The 16,901-nt window shown below is 37.6% G+C and overlaps 2 protein-coding genes across 2 annotated transcripts; both read left to right on the top strand.

Annotated features, from left to right (window-relative positions):
* The first annotated feature begins 616 nt into the window (after nt 1-616).
* On the top strand, nt 617-2,992 carry LOC127658727 (homeobox protein Hox-D4a-like). The gene is made up of 2 exons (XM_052148180.1): nt 617-1,072; nt 1,463-2,992. Exons 1-2 carry the CDS (start codon nt 664-666, stop codon nt 1,759-1,761), a joined length of 708 nt encoding a protein of 235 aa, XP_052004140.1. The 5' UTR covers nt 617-663; the 3' UTR covers nt 1,762-2,992.
* Nucleotides 2,993-7,131: 4,139 nt separating this feature from the next.
* LOC127658719 (homeobox protein Hox-D3a-like) lies at nt 7,132-14,514 on the top strand. The gene is made up of 4 exons (XM_052148172.1): nt 7,132-7,590; nt 9,600-9,662; nt 12,086-12,629; nt 12,785-14,514. Exons 3-4 carry the CDS (start codon nt 12,185-12,187, stop codon nt 13,531-13,533), a joined length of 1,194 nt encoding a protein of 397 aa, XP_052004132.1. The 5' UTR covers nt 7,132-7,590; nt 9,600-9,662; nt 12,086-12,184; the 3' UTR covers nt 13,534-14,514.
* The last annotated feature ends 2,387 nt before the right edge of the window (nt 14,515-16,901 follow it).

Genomic DNA, 16,901 nt, shown 5'->3' with positions numbered 1-16,901 from the left:
CACGACGCATTGATGGCGAACCAGGGCGCCCTATACAGCGAACTGAAAGGATGAGAAGCGCTGGAACGATGAGACTCCAGTAACATTTGAGTGACCTCTGCATCACAAAGACGGTCTCCATCAATTGTCCACTGGCTTTATGCGCTTCTTTTTGTGCCTTGGACCGTTTTTGTCTTTTGTATTGTTTTGACTTTATAGGTCAAAATCCCTGGGCTGACTTTGATTTACCATAGTTGAATATTAATTTACTATCTGAACCACATGTATACACATGTGACTTACACACATGTTTTAAATTAGATTATTAAATCTGTATAGTGCCCAGGGATAAGCGCATTACGTTGGGTTTAATACACAAACAGAACGGGATGTTTTATTTATTTATTTTAACACGCGGAGAATCAATATATGCTTGCAAACTGATTTAATCCTTCAGACTGAATATTGTAGTCATCCTAATTGAGAGATAATTTGAAGTTTGTGAAATTTGCTACTAGGTGTGCACAGCTTCTGCTCTGTTGATGGAGTCTCTCCACCTCGATTGGCCAAGCTGGTCACATGGGCGCCTAACTTTATTCAGTTGACAGCAAGTAGGAGGGCTTTATGGAGGGAGGAAAAAAAGACAACTCGAGAAAAATTAGTATTTTCTACCTTCAGAAATTAATGGCCATGAGTTCGTACATGGTGAACTCCAAGTATGTGGATCCAACATTTCCTCCTTGTGAGGAATATTCTCAGAACAGTTATATACCTGAACAGAGCTCAGGCTACTATAGTCCATCGCAGGACACAGATGTACAGCATCCCGGGATCTATTCACGGTCAAACTACTCTGAACAGCCTTACAGCTGTAACACTGTCCAGTGCTCATCGGTGCAGCCGCGGGGTCATGTACAGGATCAAGCCAGCCACCCCAGCCCTTTCCCTGTACAGACAGAGCAGTGTCCTGCGGTCCAAATATCGGGACCGAGGACTTGTGGACAACAACAAAACACAAAGAGCCAGAACGGTATACCAGCCAAGCCGCCTGCTGTAGTTTATCCATGGATGAAGAAAGTCCACGTTACAACGGGTAAGACTAACTCTCGTTGCCGTCTGCTTGGCCAGCCCCATTCTGCCGTTCAGCCACACTTAAAATAATTCAATGAAATATTTACTGGTTCCTCTGAAGCTGCCGCCAATTACACCAGCCATAAATTTGTATTGCTAAGGAAATAGGCCGCTAGCTGTGCTGGCCGGTTTTGTAGCATTGAGAGTCCACTTGGCCCAAATCTGTGTTTTGAATAATGTAGCCACAATAATCTCTGAAATCCATTCACTGAAACTGTAAGATTTGATGGATGTTAAAATGTAACCGATTTCAAACAAGTGAAGATATTTGTGAGAGCTCTTTCATTTGAAAAGGAAATTTGTTTTGACTGGGTTCACTTTCTAACAGAAGTATGTTTTCCCCCTCTCTCAGTGAACCCGAATTACACAGGAGCGGAACCAAAACGCTCTCGGACAGCCTACACAAGACAACAGGCTCTGGAACTAGAAAAAGAATTTCATTTTAACAGGTATCTAACAAGACGGCGTCGCATCGAGATCGCGCATACCCTCTGTCTCTCAGAGCGACAGATTAAAATCTGGTTTCAGAACAGAAGAATGAAATGGAAAAAAGACCACAAACTACCTAACACGAAAGGAAGATCTGCATCAGCTGGGAATCAGCATGCACAACACGCTCAGGACAACCAGACAGAGATCACAACTTTATAAGTGGATATCTTTTCTTCCCTGCAGATGTACAGATGAACAGTATGTAATAGACAATGCTTATTTTTACACTGCATGGTAGCAAACCGTGACATGTTGGTTACAAGTGCCAAAAACTGAGAATCAGAAGCACACACCTTGACTATATACAGTGTAAAAGACTCCTAAAAAACCCACATTTCAATACTTCCAACATTGTAACTCTTTGTAACTGAAGCAAATTGGATATGGGCATCGAATGATGGTTCACATGCCACCTCGAGGTACAGTAAAACGTGTCAACTCACGATTTAAGAGCTTGGTTCTTTTTAGTAAAACTATTCACATTTAAGAACTTCCCACTGTATTTTAACCACCTTTCTCCTCTTTTTAAACAATTATGGCAAGTGTGCGACTATGGCGCGTCAATTTCTCTTAATTTAAGCAAGACAATGTCCAGCATATATTAAATTACGAATATCTTACTTTTTTTACTTGAGTCGACTGGGTGCAAGTAATAAAATAAAGAAATAAAATTAGTTCATGATAAGAAAAAAAAAATACATTGGTTGCCTGGAAAATTATTTATTTGTAGAAATGTCCGTTAACTTCGCTGCTGCGCGCCACATTAAGGTTTACTTTCTATGGACGTTTTAAAGAAAGCATCATTCTTCAGAAAACTGGGCGTTTATAAATTTACTTCGCTCTAAAATCACAATCCACAGAAATGTCTCTTTTTGACTAGAATATATAATAGTATAGAATATAGCCTACCTTACCTCGGCCATAAATCCCACTTGACGTCTTTATAAACTATATAACTAAATAAACAAATACAAATGAAAAATCTTTAATAGCAGCTTTTTTTATCTTGCGTTTTATGTAAATTTTTATTCCTCAAGATGCTTGAAACTTCTATTTATTAAAAATAACGTTAAAATCTGTTCTACAAGAACGCTAGTATCCGTTCCATGATTATCAAATTCATTTTTAATTTGGTTCTTACATACATTTTTATGTATATTGTGCATTTTTTCTACAAGCATTTTTGCAATAATTAAATAAAGATCATTCTAAGGTTTCATTCTGCTTCGTATTTTTTGTGTTGAAATTAGAAACTGTATTGTTGAAAAAAAAATCTGATTAATCACGTTTTATTAAGCACTTTCATACACTTTTTATTAAGTTATTTTTTTTCAAGGGATTGAAGATGGGTCTGAAATGTGAGAGATTGTACAGCAATGATTAAACTTAAACACTCTGCTATCATTGTGGTGTCTTTGTCTCCTTGAACAAAAACACGAGGCGCACATGCATTGCGATGGAGCCCTCACACTGAAGCCTTCACGTTGAGAGCATGAAAAGGTATTTTTACAGAAGTTCGACAAAAGCCTTGCGGGCAGGTTCATCCAGAGGACACAGTTTCTGTTGCATTAGACGCGTTTGAGCCGCGAGCACTGACCGCTAAACTCGTGACCTGCCGGACCTTCAGCCTGTTCTTTCAGTCATTTTTTAGCACTCAGATGCACCAAATTCTTTTTTTTTTTTTCATCCCAATAAATATTTTTCTCTCTGTTAATCTTTGTTCATATGGCTGTTTGTGACGCCGGGCATAAGGCCTTTCAGAGCTTTGCGTGAGAAACTATATCATTTCGAAGTTATCTTTTGTGTGTGTGTGTGTGATTTTATAAAATTGCACAAATTAATTATAGAGTCAGATTTTACGCAAAGCAGTCCATTTCATTACAGAACATCAATCTTTCAGTGGCAAATTTGAGTTATAGTGCAAGAACGCTGAAACGCGATGTGTTTAATTCATTCTTCAAATCTCTACAAAATAGATCCTTCCAAAGCCTTCCTGATAAACTCGATATCCATTCATGAGCCATAAAAATAGGTAAATGTCCCCTGGAGAAAATTATTAGCCACAGTTAGCCTATTGTTATTCCTAAATAGCAGTAACAGATTTGATTATTATTCTGCTATTTTATCTCTGAGTGTTTAACTAATTTTCTCTTAGTTTGGGTATTCTTCTTTTTTGTGTTGATTGTGCCTTAAATCTTTGTCCATCAGTACTGAAAATCTGTGAGCAAGCCTTTGTGTGAGTTTGTGCTTGTGTGTGTGTGTATGTTTGTGCGCGCCTGCGCGGTTGTGTCGATTTGGTTGTAGCCTATGTGGTATGTGTGAGAAAGAGAGCGATAGAAAAGGAGAGATTACAACAACAACAACAACAACAAAAAGTACACATGCGAATGGGGAAAAATAGCCTACTTTAACATCAACTTCTAGATAGCAACATCAAAACATAGATAGTTTTCTGGCACCAGTTTTGTTATTTTCTTGTAAAAATAAAAAAGGCACACACACATATATATATGTGTGTGTGTGTGTGTGGGGGGGGGCGGGCATGTTTATGTTGTTTACGAGGACAATTATTTAGGTTACAAACTGGTAATTTCAAGGGTTTTATGCTATAAATGTGGTTTATGAGGATATTTCTAGTGTGACCATAATTTAAATAGTTTAAATATTATATTAAACGAGGATTTATTGAAAATGTAAAAATGCAGAAAGTTTTTCGTGAGGGTTAGTTTTAGGGGTAGAGTTAGGGTTATGTGATAGAATCTATAGTTTGTATAGCCATTATGTCTATGGAAAGTCCTCATAATGATAGGTAGACAAACATGTGTGTGTGTGTGAGAGAGAGAGATAGAGAGAGCGTGTATTTATCATTTTGTGGCGACCAAATGAGGATAGTAAAACCCGAAATTTTTGACGTTGTGGGGACAATTTGTCGGTCCCCTTGAGGAAAACAGCTTATAAATCATACTAAATTATGTTTTTTGAAAATGTAAAAATTCAGAACGTTTTCTGTGAGAGTTAGGTTTAGGGGTAGGATTAGGGTTAGGGGAAAGAATATACAGTTTGTACGGTATAAAAACCATTACGTCTATATATGGAAAGTCCCCATAAAACATGGAAACCCAACGTGTGTGTGTGTGTTTGATCAATTATAGACCACCTAATAAATAATCATACTGTATGCACACTCTCACAATGCATTAATTGTATTATTATATATCATCAGCTTTATTAAGCAGCAATCGGCATAGCATAGTTGTATACATATATTTCTTTCTTAAGTCATGCAAAAACAGGCAGGGAAAAAAATCTCCTTTGTCTTAGCTTTCAGTAAGGCTTTCTGAGCATTGACCTGGATGTCTGAACAGAATAAAAGGGAGCCATACGCAGTTTCATTTGCAATGACACTGCACCGACTTCTACCGCCGCTCTCACAATGCTTCTCAAACGGCCATATTTGATTTCCAGCTGTTCGCTGAAAATGTCTTCGCACGTCGAGACAACCCGTGAAGATATATCAAACCGCGCTGTCGACTTCTCAAGATAGAGTTCTCTATACACTTCCGTTCTGTATCTTTTTTGTTTGACCACGTGATTGTCTAAATAATTAATGCAGCACGTCCCTTAGAAACACGGCGTCGTCATTAATCGAGAGGACTCTATCAGACTTGAAAACTGAAGAGATCCAAGAAAATAATATCCAAACGGTCCAGTATCTCACACCACCGTAGACTGCACGTTCGTACAGCCTTTTAGCCAATGGAAGCTCGGTAGGTAAACATTTAAGATTAATATTTGCAGTGAGATAGTGAATAAACATATGTCAACATATTTTTGTTTTATAAATGGTTGGCTATCCTGTGATTCAGTCTTCCTCGCAGACGTGGACGACACTCGTGGTGCTTTTTTTCTTTTCTTAAATAGCTACCTATTTTAGATCCCATTTTAAACCTGTGCCAAAAATGTAAGAGCGTTCAGAACACTTCTACTCTGTTACCATAAAATACAGATTTCTTTTAAGACAGTTTTCGGTCTATGTCATATTGATGCATTTGTGCACGAGACATAGTACATTTGTGTTGGTTTATTACTCAGCCTCAAGGGCTTCAACGAAGGCCTCTTTGTGATTTATAATCCATCAGAGATGCTGTTCTTTCCCAATTTAGTGACCATTTGTGGGGACGGATGTGTTTGGGGAGATAAAAAGTACACAGGGTTAAATTCAGTCTTGAAATGTAGCTGAAAATATAATCATGTTGTAATAATTGACGTGTAATAATTTTTGGGTAGCCTACAAATAATCCTCAACTACAACAAAAAAGTAATCCATCCACAAATAAAACAACAAAGCAGAAAAATGCCATTAACGTTTAAACAAACACACAAACAATACCCACACTTATTTTTATTTGTATAATGGTGCGTTATGATCGTAGATCTATCCCTAAAGCGTTTTGAACTGTTGGAGAGAGATGACGTTGATCTGCATCGTTGTAAATCATGCTCAGTAATTCCTGAAAGGGTGAGAGGCTGTTGGGGGCCGGGCGTGGACTGTAAATCTTTCACTTTTATTAGCCCGTGAACATATGCTGCAAGGGGAGACGACTCGCATCCTCTCCTCAGGACAACCCTGCGCTCGGCCGCGTTCCCAACCGTTTCATCTCCAGACTGCCATCCAGCTCAACACCCAAAACAAGCATTTCAATTGATTGAGATTAAATATAACCGACATGCATTTAGTCTCTCAAAATTCTGTCTTCTGGTTTAAAAAAAAAAAAAAAAAAAGGATACAGGTTATTTAGTTACAAGTAAAGTAAAAATGAAATTATTTTAATTCAGAATTAGTAACTTGCAAGCATAAGTACATTTATACTGAATTTTCACCGATATAGATCATTCCACCCTCTGGATTTATTTGAAGAACAATACAGAATTTGGGATGATTATGATGAATCTCTCTGGCTGAACAGGTCATACACATTTCTGTCATTGCGTAAAACCATAATCGTCAAACAATACTTCATGGGTTCTCGCAGCCTATAACAAACGCATTTTGCTGCTACCAGTAAGCATACATCAGTTTAAAAAAGATATTCTTCCATATATAATACTCGTTATATTAATGTAACTGAACAATTCACAATGTTGTTGCTGTGGCGAAGATCATTCTCATCCTTTGGCACTGCACTAAAGGCAAAAACAGAATTTCATAAAAAGGAGAAAAGGGTGATACAAAGAAGAACAGTCAGATATTTACTGAACTTTCCAGTGATTTGGATAAAGAAAGAAAAGAAAGAAAGAAAGAAAGAAAGAAAGACTGTTTTTTTATGCTTGTTTAATTTTATATGAAAGAGCCTAAATTATTTTCTCAGTTACAAGTTTCAAGCCCATAATAAACAGAAATAGCCAATTGCTTTTATCGTACCAAAACAATCTGATAAAGTGACTGAGAATGGAGAGAATTCTTTTGGGGAATATATATAGGCTATGTGTGGTTTTACAATGCTACGCGGCTGGAGTGAATGTTAGTGGTCTTGATTTTATTTTAAAATGTATTTGTGAGGTAAAGCTGGTGGGGTAACAGCCTCAATCAGGACAATCTGCGATCCAGATCACGTGAACAAATATGCTTGTACTTTAAGGCAGCGCCTTTATTTGTCATGATAAAGGTTTCGGAAATATCCTAATGTCGACTCATTCTGTGAGCCTGCCTCTGTAAACGTAGATTTTATTTTCCAAATGGAAGGTTGATTGCCAGTAATATTTCGCTTTGGAATAAGAAGACCGTCTTGGCTTTTTATTGGTAGCTGAGTGAGTGGCTCCCATTCTTTCGGGAATACAGTGCATTGGTATATGGAAATGCCTGGAAAAGCGCGAGATCAGTTTTAAGACAGTACTGTCTATAGACAAAAGGTGAAGGATATATCCGAGCAGCTGCACTAAGGGATACTGAGACAAAGGAGCACGACTATATAATAAATTGATTCACAGGTAAGCAATTGCATGGAAAAACGTAACCTTTAAGAGTGGGTCTACATTAGGCCGGCATAAAAATATGATTTATTCCATTCAAAGCAGCTGATCTTTATTAATGTCGCCGGCTACAGTAGGATTTCAAGACATTGAGGAAAATCTGTGGGACTGATTTACAGCTTTGAGCAACCATAAATCAACCTTGGAACTTTAACTTGGATTGTAAAGTATACAATTTTACAGTTGCTTTTTTTTATACATTTGATTTGTACATATTTTACCAACTGATTTTGCCATGAAAAGGAATTGAACATCTGTGTCATCACACGTTGTGAGATCGTTAATCACTTTAATTTGTGTTATAGTCAATGCGACGTTAGACATGATATATGTGTCTTAGGCTATTCTGTTGTTTCTAAATATTCAAATCGTTTCAGTTTCTCTGATTTAGTCAATCATTTATCCACAATTATTGGTCTCTGTACAGGCAAAAACGAAATATATAAATGCAATACATACATTTATATTCGGCTTGGACATATTTCGCATGAATTAAACAAACACATTTTTAATATGTAATGGAGATTATTTTGGCACTTAGCATACTTTGCAATACCTGATAATCTAGACGTTTGAAAACTTTTCACATTAAGATTTTACATGATGCCTAAACTATTCCCTTAATGGAATTCATTTTTCTTTTAATTTGTCTTTGATGTTCAAAACCCCCTGCAAATAAGATCGGATTCCTGTATGATGTTTAAACAAAATGCATCAATATTTTCTAGTCATTATGACTTTATTAATAATAAAATATGCACCATTTCATATGGAAATGTGAACACTAAATATTTCACAAAACATTCTGCAATATCTACAAATATTTTAATTTCGCTGTGACACAAACCAAATTTAGTTTCAGATTCTTCATATGAAAAGATCGTGAGACTGCATTTCCGCAAACAGGACATAATTTTAAACGTCATTGCCGAGACAGAATTTAAGTAAACATTTATAGCTATATATTAAATATTCCAAAGAAGCAGACCAAGGCATGCAAATTAGTAATAGATATTCATGTGATTTTTACAGACCCCACAGTCCATTATTTTAACAACCCATTGTTCTATTAAGAGTACCAAACTTACCGTGGGAGTGCGTGGGCGAAAACACAGTTGCCTGATAAAGGCAAACCATGTTTAGCAGCAGTGTTCGCTACATTTATCCCATTAATAAAGACTTTGAACATGACACACAAGCTTAACATACAGGCTGCAGGCTTTCTCTTGTAATCGGTCATTTGCCGAAGTTGTGGTCCATAACAAAATAACAATTACTTTTGTAGTAGCAGCAGCAGTAGTAGTCCTAAACCCCATTACAAAGTGGTGTCCTCGCCTCATATTTTTCGAAAGGATTTTCAAAGTGGAACATCTGGCATGATGTGGATTAAAATGTCGTCTTCGGGCTCTCGCTTGTTTTAAAATCACTGGTGAAAAAGTTGTGTGGTGTGGATTGCATTGTGACTTACTTTAGCCCTTTCCGTCCGTTGTTCATTAATCAGTGAGTTATTGGAGAGGAAGCCAAAGGTCACCCAAAAGGCTTATGAGTGCTAAATATTTTGGCCAGCTTCTCTTTGTGCAAAATCGCTTATGTCGGGGTTTTTCCCTTCTCTCTTTCGGCTACAGCTCGGATTGTTCTCAAACCAGTACAATTATTCCTTATATCTTAGGAGCAAATGTAAGATTTCATTTTATATTTCATTTTAAAAACATTAAGGACACTCAGCATATCAAAAAACGTTATATAAATGCGTGGTCCTAAAACTGTTTACGTGAGAGAACGTGAATTCTTCAGAAGAGGCCACAACGTCTAAATATCACTATGCAATCGAAAAAACTGTATCAAATACGTGAACTCATCGCTAACATTTAGAATCTATTAGCGCCGCCGTGTCCAATCTAACAGAAAACGAAGAGATGAAAAATCCAATCCACAACTGAGATCAATACATTGTTTTTATTCTTCAGGTCGCGGTCCGAATTATGAAGATCGATTGAGGGGAAAGAGAGGACAGAACGCAATAGACTGTGGTAAGACATTTCTCCCTCTAACATGTATTCATATTTTCGACTTTTGTACTGATATTCAAAAATAGTTTTTACTTGTAACCTCTATGTGATCAGTAAAGGTAACACGTGCTTGTAAAATTAACATAGAAAATCAAACACGTTTTCTATTTCAAAACCATTCTTATTCACTGTATCACATTTCGTAGCTCGTCTATTTTAAACACGTTTTGCTGCTCTAGGCCTATCCCTACCCCCAAGGTAAAAGATACACAAGCAAATATATCACATTGAAAAACAACAACAGCAAAAAACAAAGCTCGGCGTGTATTCCCGTCCGCACACTTTCCTCGATTTGGAGTATATCCTTTATTAAAATCCACTCCACAGCTCTCCGCGCAATTGTGAAAAAAATATGCTCAATTACAAGTGGTTAAGAACATTTCAGGGCAGTGTGTGAAGTAGACATCAGTTGTTGGATTTATATTGGCGGGCTGTCCGCTCTGGCTTTTGCGGGGCATTCTTACCCCCAGCCATCCTCCTACGCTTAGAGTTTTACCCCTCTGATGGTACAAAGTCTTGAGGAGTGCTTTTCTTCGCACCCCTCTGTTAGGCATTTACGGCCATAGCATGACCAGTCATAAATTTTGTCGGGCTGCACCATGACAGGTGCATTGATATGTATCGCGCGGAGCTTTAGGCCGTCTAATAACTACTGTATTGGAAGCGAGCTACAGTCACTTGTTTAAAAGCCTTTATTTAGAAGGAGACTAGGAGGAAGACGACGATGTAGAAAGAAAGAAAGAAAGAAAGAAAGAAAGAAAGAAAGAAAGAAAGACTGTGTGTGGGCTATAATGGACATTGAGCCCTGAGGTTGTGGAAAGAGGTGCCAGATTGCACCTGAGCATTTCCCACATTTGTGATCTTATTAGCAAACATTGGTGATTCACCTACTCTCACAACTCAGATCAACGGGAAGTGGTGGGGATCAAATCCCACGTGGTACCTACCACAATAAAACAATTTAAGTTAAAATATGTATTTAGAAAATTTTGAATAAAAAAAAAAACGTTATAGTGAGTATAATTATTATGGAAATCTGCATAATAAACTATATAAATGTGATTATTTATATATTCTAGTTGCCATATTTTAGAAAGGACAAATACACTGGGGGTGTTTTGTGGATTTATGTCCTTCTAATTCACAAACAACCTGTCAATGCAACAACTAAAGACAGCACGTGCACTGAAAAAAGCACTACACACAACTAGAAATACTGCTCATGAGCCCTGCCAGCAGTTGTATTAAACCATACAACACTCAATGAATGGGTAATGTGCCATTTTCCCCTTTGCTCTAAATAAATAGTCTCAAACAGAATTTACTCTGTATGCTTTCAGCCTTAACAGCAAATACGGCTCATCTTTTTTCCCCCCATTACATAGCTGATAAGTATTTTTTGGTCAATTCTATAGCTGGAACAAGATTTGAATGTCTTAAAAAAGTAAAGTTATCTTGTATTGAGCAGTGATTTGGAAAATAATGGGATATTGTTCCAAGAGAAACGCTGATTCTCCTTCTGCTGTTGTATCATTTCACTCAATGGGGAACTTTTTGGCACAAGTTAAACTTTAACCCTCTTGTTTCATTCTTGCCTGAAGTTCTAAAAGTGAAAAGCTGAAAGGGTTGGAGAGAGCAGGCACAGGATAAGCCTTTTCAAAATGTGAAAGTTTATGAAGAAAATGCTCAGAAGAAAGACGACACATTAAACCATGAGATCTATTACTGATATTGTGAACCAGATCAAGTTTAATTGTTTAAAAAGTGCAAAAACAATTTTTAAGTAGAAATGTACAATTGAAAAGCACAACTATGACCTGTTGTAATCTCTGTAAGCCGGTTTACCAGCTTTGACGTAAATTAAGAGCGAGACTGTGCTCACCCTTTGTTCAAAACTGATGTCCAAAGAGACAGAAGACCATATGCTCAAAAAGAGCATGAATACTTCAGCTCAAGGCACAATGTCAAAATAAGCTAACGAATAGCTAAATTGAGCAAAGGCAGCAAATAAACATTATGGTTAGATTCAAAAATACAATTCTATTTACACCTCACAGAATTACACCTCACTTTGCACTGCCATCTTTAACATTACATCCAAGGATTGTAAAATAACATTTAGTAGATCCACACTGAAAAATGCTAAGATGAAAGATATGTAAATTCTTGGTGCGGATTCTGTGGGATGTTTTCATTTGCAGTTGGAACTGGTTTGATACATGCTGGTTAAGCCTATATGAGAGGGCATAGTTCTGTTCTAATAAGAGGCATTGCACATCACTGTTTAGCATCTTCCAGAATAATACACATCTATCTGTTCTCCTATGATTGTTTTACATGTATACATAAAGTCTTCGCTCAAATTGACTGCTGGAATTTTTTAGCAGGTCGAAGGAGAGAAAATCTGTGGGAAGCTCCAATCACCTGACTGCCGAGTCCATGCAACTGGACAGGCCATCCTAGTTTGAATCTTGCAGACCAAAATGCAGAAAGCCACTTATTATGATAATGCTGGACTCTTTGGAGGATACTCCTACACTAAATCTGACTCCTATACATATGGTCCTGCTCACCAGGGCTACTCCTCCTCCAGCATAGATAATGACTATCAAAACTCAGTCTGTTCCATTCAAACCACATCAGTTCGGCCACCATCACATAAAAATGGAGACATCAGTGGCAGTTGTATGCGACCAAGTGCCAGCCAGGGCAACAGCCAGCCAGAGAACATCAGTGAGCAGCAACAGCAGAATGCCCCATTAGCAGCTAGCTCACCCAGCCCTAACACCAACTCCACTCCAAAAAAGAAATCACCCAGCAACACTGGCTCCAGCACTACCACCCCAGTGATCACCAAGCAAATCTTCCCATGGATGAAAGAGACCCGTCACAACTCAAAGCAGAAAAGCACCAACTGTACAACTACAGGTATGGCCTGTGTGTGGGTAATAATACTACACTGCTAAACACCAATATGGCAGTTTCTTTTGTTTACAGAATACTTAGTCTTTCTTAGGCCTTTTAGTTATGTAATAGGTGGTGTAACAATTAATGCATTGCACATTTCTATTGCCTATGTTCAGGAGAAACCAGCGATGACAAGAGTCCACCTGGCCCTGCATCGAAACGGGTGCGCACTGCTTATACTAGTGCCCAACTCGTAGAGCTGGAGAAGGAGTTTCATTTTAATCGCTACCTGTGTCGCCCCAGAAGAGTGGAGATGGCTAATCTGCTCAATCTCACCGAGCGCCAAATAAAGATCTGGTTTCAAAACAGAAGGATGAAGTACAAAAAAGATCAGAAATTGAAGGGTATAATGCACTCTCCCTTAGGACACTCTCCGGACAGGAGCCCGCCGTTAAGTGGCTCGAATCACATTGGATATTCTGGTCATCTTCCAAATGTAAACAGCTTGAGCTACGACGCGCCATCTCCTCCGTCATTCGCCAAACCGCAACAGAATATGTACGGTTTGGCAGCCTACACGGCGCCATTAGGCGGCTGCATACCACAACAGAAAAGGTTCCCGGGTACAGAATACGAACACCACAGCATGCAAGGGAACGGCAGCTTTGCCAGTGCTAATTTACAAGGAAGTCCCGTGTATGTTGGGGGAAACTTCGTTGATTCAATGCCAGCCTCGGGCCCTATGTTCAACCTCGGTCATCTTCCGCATCCCTCATCCGCTAGTGTGGACTACAGCTGTGCCGCTCAGATTCCGGGCAACCATCACCACGGACCGTGTGACCCCCACCCCACATACACAGACCTCAGCTCTCACCACGCGTCTCAGGGAAGGCTGCAGGATGCGCCCAAACTCACGCATCTGTAAGGATCCCATCTGTGTGCTCAAGCGCAATGTCGCGTTTTTATTACCTCACTAGTTAAACTAATTTATAAAATTACACTTCGAGAGAAACATAACGTATTATCCCGTATTGTTATTATTATTGATATTACTATTACTGCTATGATTGTAATTCTTTTTAATAATAGCTGTGGTTCATTTCTCTCGACTGTTGAAGATGCACAGGGGTGTTTGTTGTCTGTTGTTTGGTTCTCGGAGGAGTTTTGAGGGCAAACGAATTCCCATAAATTATTACTTGAAGGTAAGTTCTGTAGATTTCACAGTATAGACATCAATCTTTATAGAGATGGGATTTGTAGAGAAAAATAAAATAATAGCCTCTTCGTTAAATTAGTCAAGGGCACTACCGATTCTTCTCGTCATAAAGTACCATTATTTATTATTTTCCTCCAAGATTGTATGACACTTATCTTGACTGAGTATTATATTTATTATTGATCGATTTTGTAATACATTATTTATCTTTTCGTGCAGATTATTTATATAGGAAATTGCAGACATAATTGTGCAGAGCCCATTGACATTTTTTTTCCTCGAACTGGTTCAAACAAGGTGATTTTGTGAGGCTAGTGTATTTCATATATACATTAGCCTCACAATATTACACACACACACACACACATACATACATACATATATAATATTCATATATATGTGTGTGTGTGTAATATTCTGCGCGTGCGCACGCACATACAAACACACAAATCTAACAAGGCAGACATCTCTAAATTTAAATTTTTCATAATCATTGGTAACCGGACACTTTTTGGACAAGGTCATGGTTAATATGTTGTTTAAATACACCAGCACGTAATGAACACGTCCTCACATCATTTATAAATGTTATTTTGTAAGTTGCACAATCCATGGATACAATGATGAAATGGTAACGATATGGAAATGTTATATTTTATTGTGTTAAACATTTTGTAAATAAAGTGCTTAAGATGAACAAATGCAATTGCACATCTTCCATTAATCTGTTCATTGATATTTTCATTTTCGTATTTAGGCTAATTCAATTAAAATCAAAATGTTTATAGCGTGTGAATATGAATTGATTTCCAACTTGGATGTCGCCCAACTCACAAGGCTGAGGCGCCATTTTGAAACATAAGGGGTAGTAAACAAAGGAGGCACCTTCATCATTCAATTGAAGAGGACTGTATAACAACATACATCGAAACTTTATTTCTTCATTATTATTTTATTATTATCACTTAATACATTGAGATTCCACTGATCCCACATTGCCGTTTACCGATTAAATAAATATGACATTAATATTTCTTTGCAAACTTGTCTAATACGTAACCTAAATCCAATCGATTCAAAGCTATTGGTGGCAATGACCACCATCTCAAAATATAATGTTATTTTAAAGAAAAATCTCGATTTTTGATAATCTGGGATCTCTAGAAGTGGGTCTCTACAGAAATTCTGATAGCCACCTCATAAGTCACATAACAAGTGTTCTGTCTGATAAACTGTAAACGCAACATTGCACCACTGCGCGAGCATTAATACATATAGGTCTATGTATTCTATGTATTTTCAAAATTTACATTCTAATGTGCTAATGAATAGCCTAAAGCGTCACTGCCTTTGTAAGCATTGGCAAGCCGTCTCTAACAGAATGGGTTGTTTCTCGGCTTCCCCCTAGCGAGGCATTTCAAAGCTCATTAATCAAAAAGTCGTCGCTTTCAGTCTCGCTACTGATTCCACCTCCTTATGAACAAAGCTTTTTGCTTTTCAACTCTGGAAACACATTTCAAACTGCAAGAGGCCAAACTTTGTCGTTTGTGTGTGTGTGTGAGAGAGAGAGACAGAGAGAGAGAGAGAGAGAGAGAGAGAGAGAGAGAGAGAGAGAGAGAGAGAGAGAAAAAACACACTCTGGGAGCAAACATGGCATGGCTGAGAGAGAACTTAAAGCTGGTAAGACATGTCGCCAAAGAGACGCAAAGGGCTCAATCAAAGAGATGGTAAGGACATTTTTCACAATCCATCTCGGCTCTGAATAAAATAAGCACGAGAGCTGTCCGACTATGTATTAAAACCCAGGTTTAGCCTACTGACTAGAGCAAATTGAGATGCAAAATATTCAACAGAAATACAGAAATTTAGTTCTAAAAAGTTATGTCCGTACTGTGAAAATTGTGTTTATATGAACAATAAAGGCCTCTTATTTTCAAATTCAGCAATTCAAATGTTTTGTGCTCTACCTTATTTTACTCCGCCAAAACGGGCTCAAGAAAATACCTCCTGACATCTGGAGGAAACACAATAGAGGCTGGTAGGTCTTCTCTGAGAAAAGCAATTTGATGATAAGAGCCTCTCATTTTATTTGCAGTCTTTTTACTTTTAGTCTATATTATTACGTTTGTATTATCTTTTATTTGAAAGAAAATGAGTAGCCTACACACCTTACAAACATATTTTGGTAACTTCTGAAATGGTTAAAAACACTTGAGGGGGAGGTTGTAGGTTGCTTTCGAATAACATTAAGGATAAACCTGACAACATTTGGAAAAGACAAATAACCAGAAAAGAGTAATAAATAAAAAAATAAAAAAGTAGATTCTGTTCGAAGTGGCCAAATCAATAAGGAGGTCATGTCAACTGAATCATGAATCATACAAATAATCTTAAACATATCTAGATACATATTCATATATTACATGAATATATTACATGAATATATTAACGAAAATTAGCCGTGAATTTGAGCTGTTCAGTGAGCAAAACCAGTAGGTAAAGTTTACTTTAAAAACTTAAATCCTAAAACGAATATTTCAAACATCAAACTGATCATTTAATAATACACGATATAAGTAAAATGTTTTGGGTTGGTATATAAAACACACACATCCAAGCTTAATATATCTGTCCTGGCCAAGAGAGTCCATTGTCTGTGGCTGAGGTCTAAAACACAAAATGCGAATTTCACAATTCTTTTAGCTTCTTGACTTTGAAAACCATGCTAGGCCTATACATCTCTTCTTGGTCTATGGAATCGGATAAACAGTGTTAAACTCGTTATTAGTTATTAGGCTTCGAGTTTAATTTGAGATCGGTTTGGGTGCTTATATTATTTGGCCAGTAGACTAAACGGTCTTAGAAAGAAGTAACTAATTCACACATTTGACCTTCATTTTAAAACAAAGGTCAGTCATTACACTGTGTTTTGACATGGTAGAATCGGATCGTAATCACACATTGCAGAAAAATATTGCGCTCGATAACACGTTAGTTTGAGCGATGCAGTTGTCAGGGGTATTTGGTATAGCTTGAGGTCATCAGTCACTGATTGTGCACAATTTTCCTCGACAGCA

Source organism: Xyrauchen texanus, chromosome 18 (genome assembly GCF_025860055.1).
Source record: "Xyrauchen texanus isolate HMW12.3.18 chromosome 18, RBS_HiC_50CHRs, whole genome shotgun sequence".
Lineage (NCBI taxonomy): Eukaryota > Metazoa > Chordata > Actinopteri > Cypriniformes > Catostomidae > Xyrauchen > Xyrauchen texanus.
This window is presented reverse-complemented; position numbering and strand designations above follow the sequence as displayed.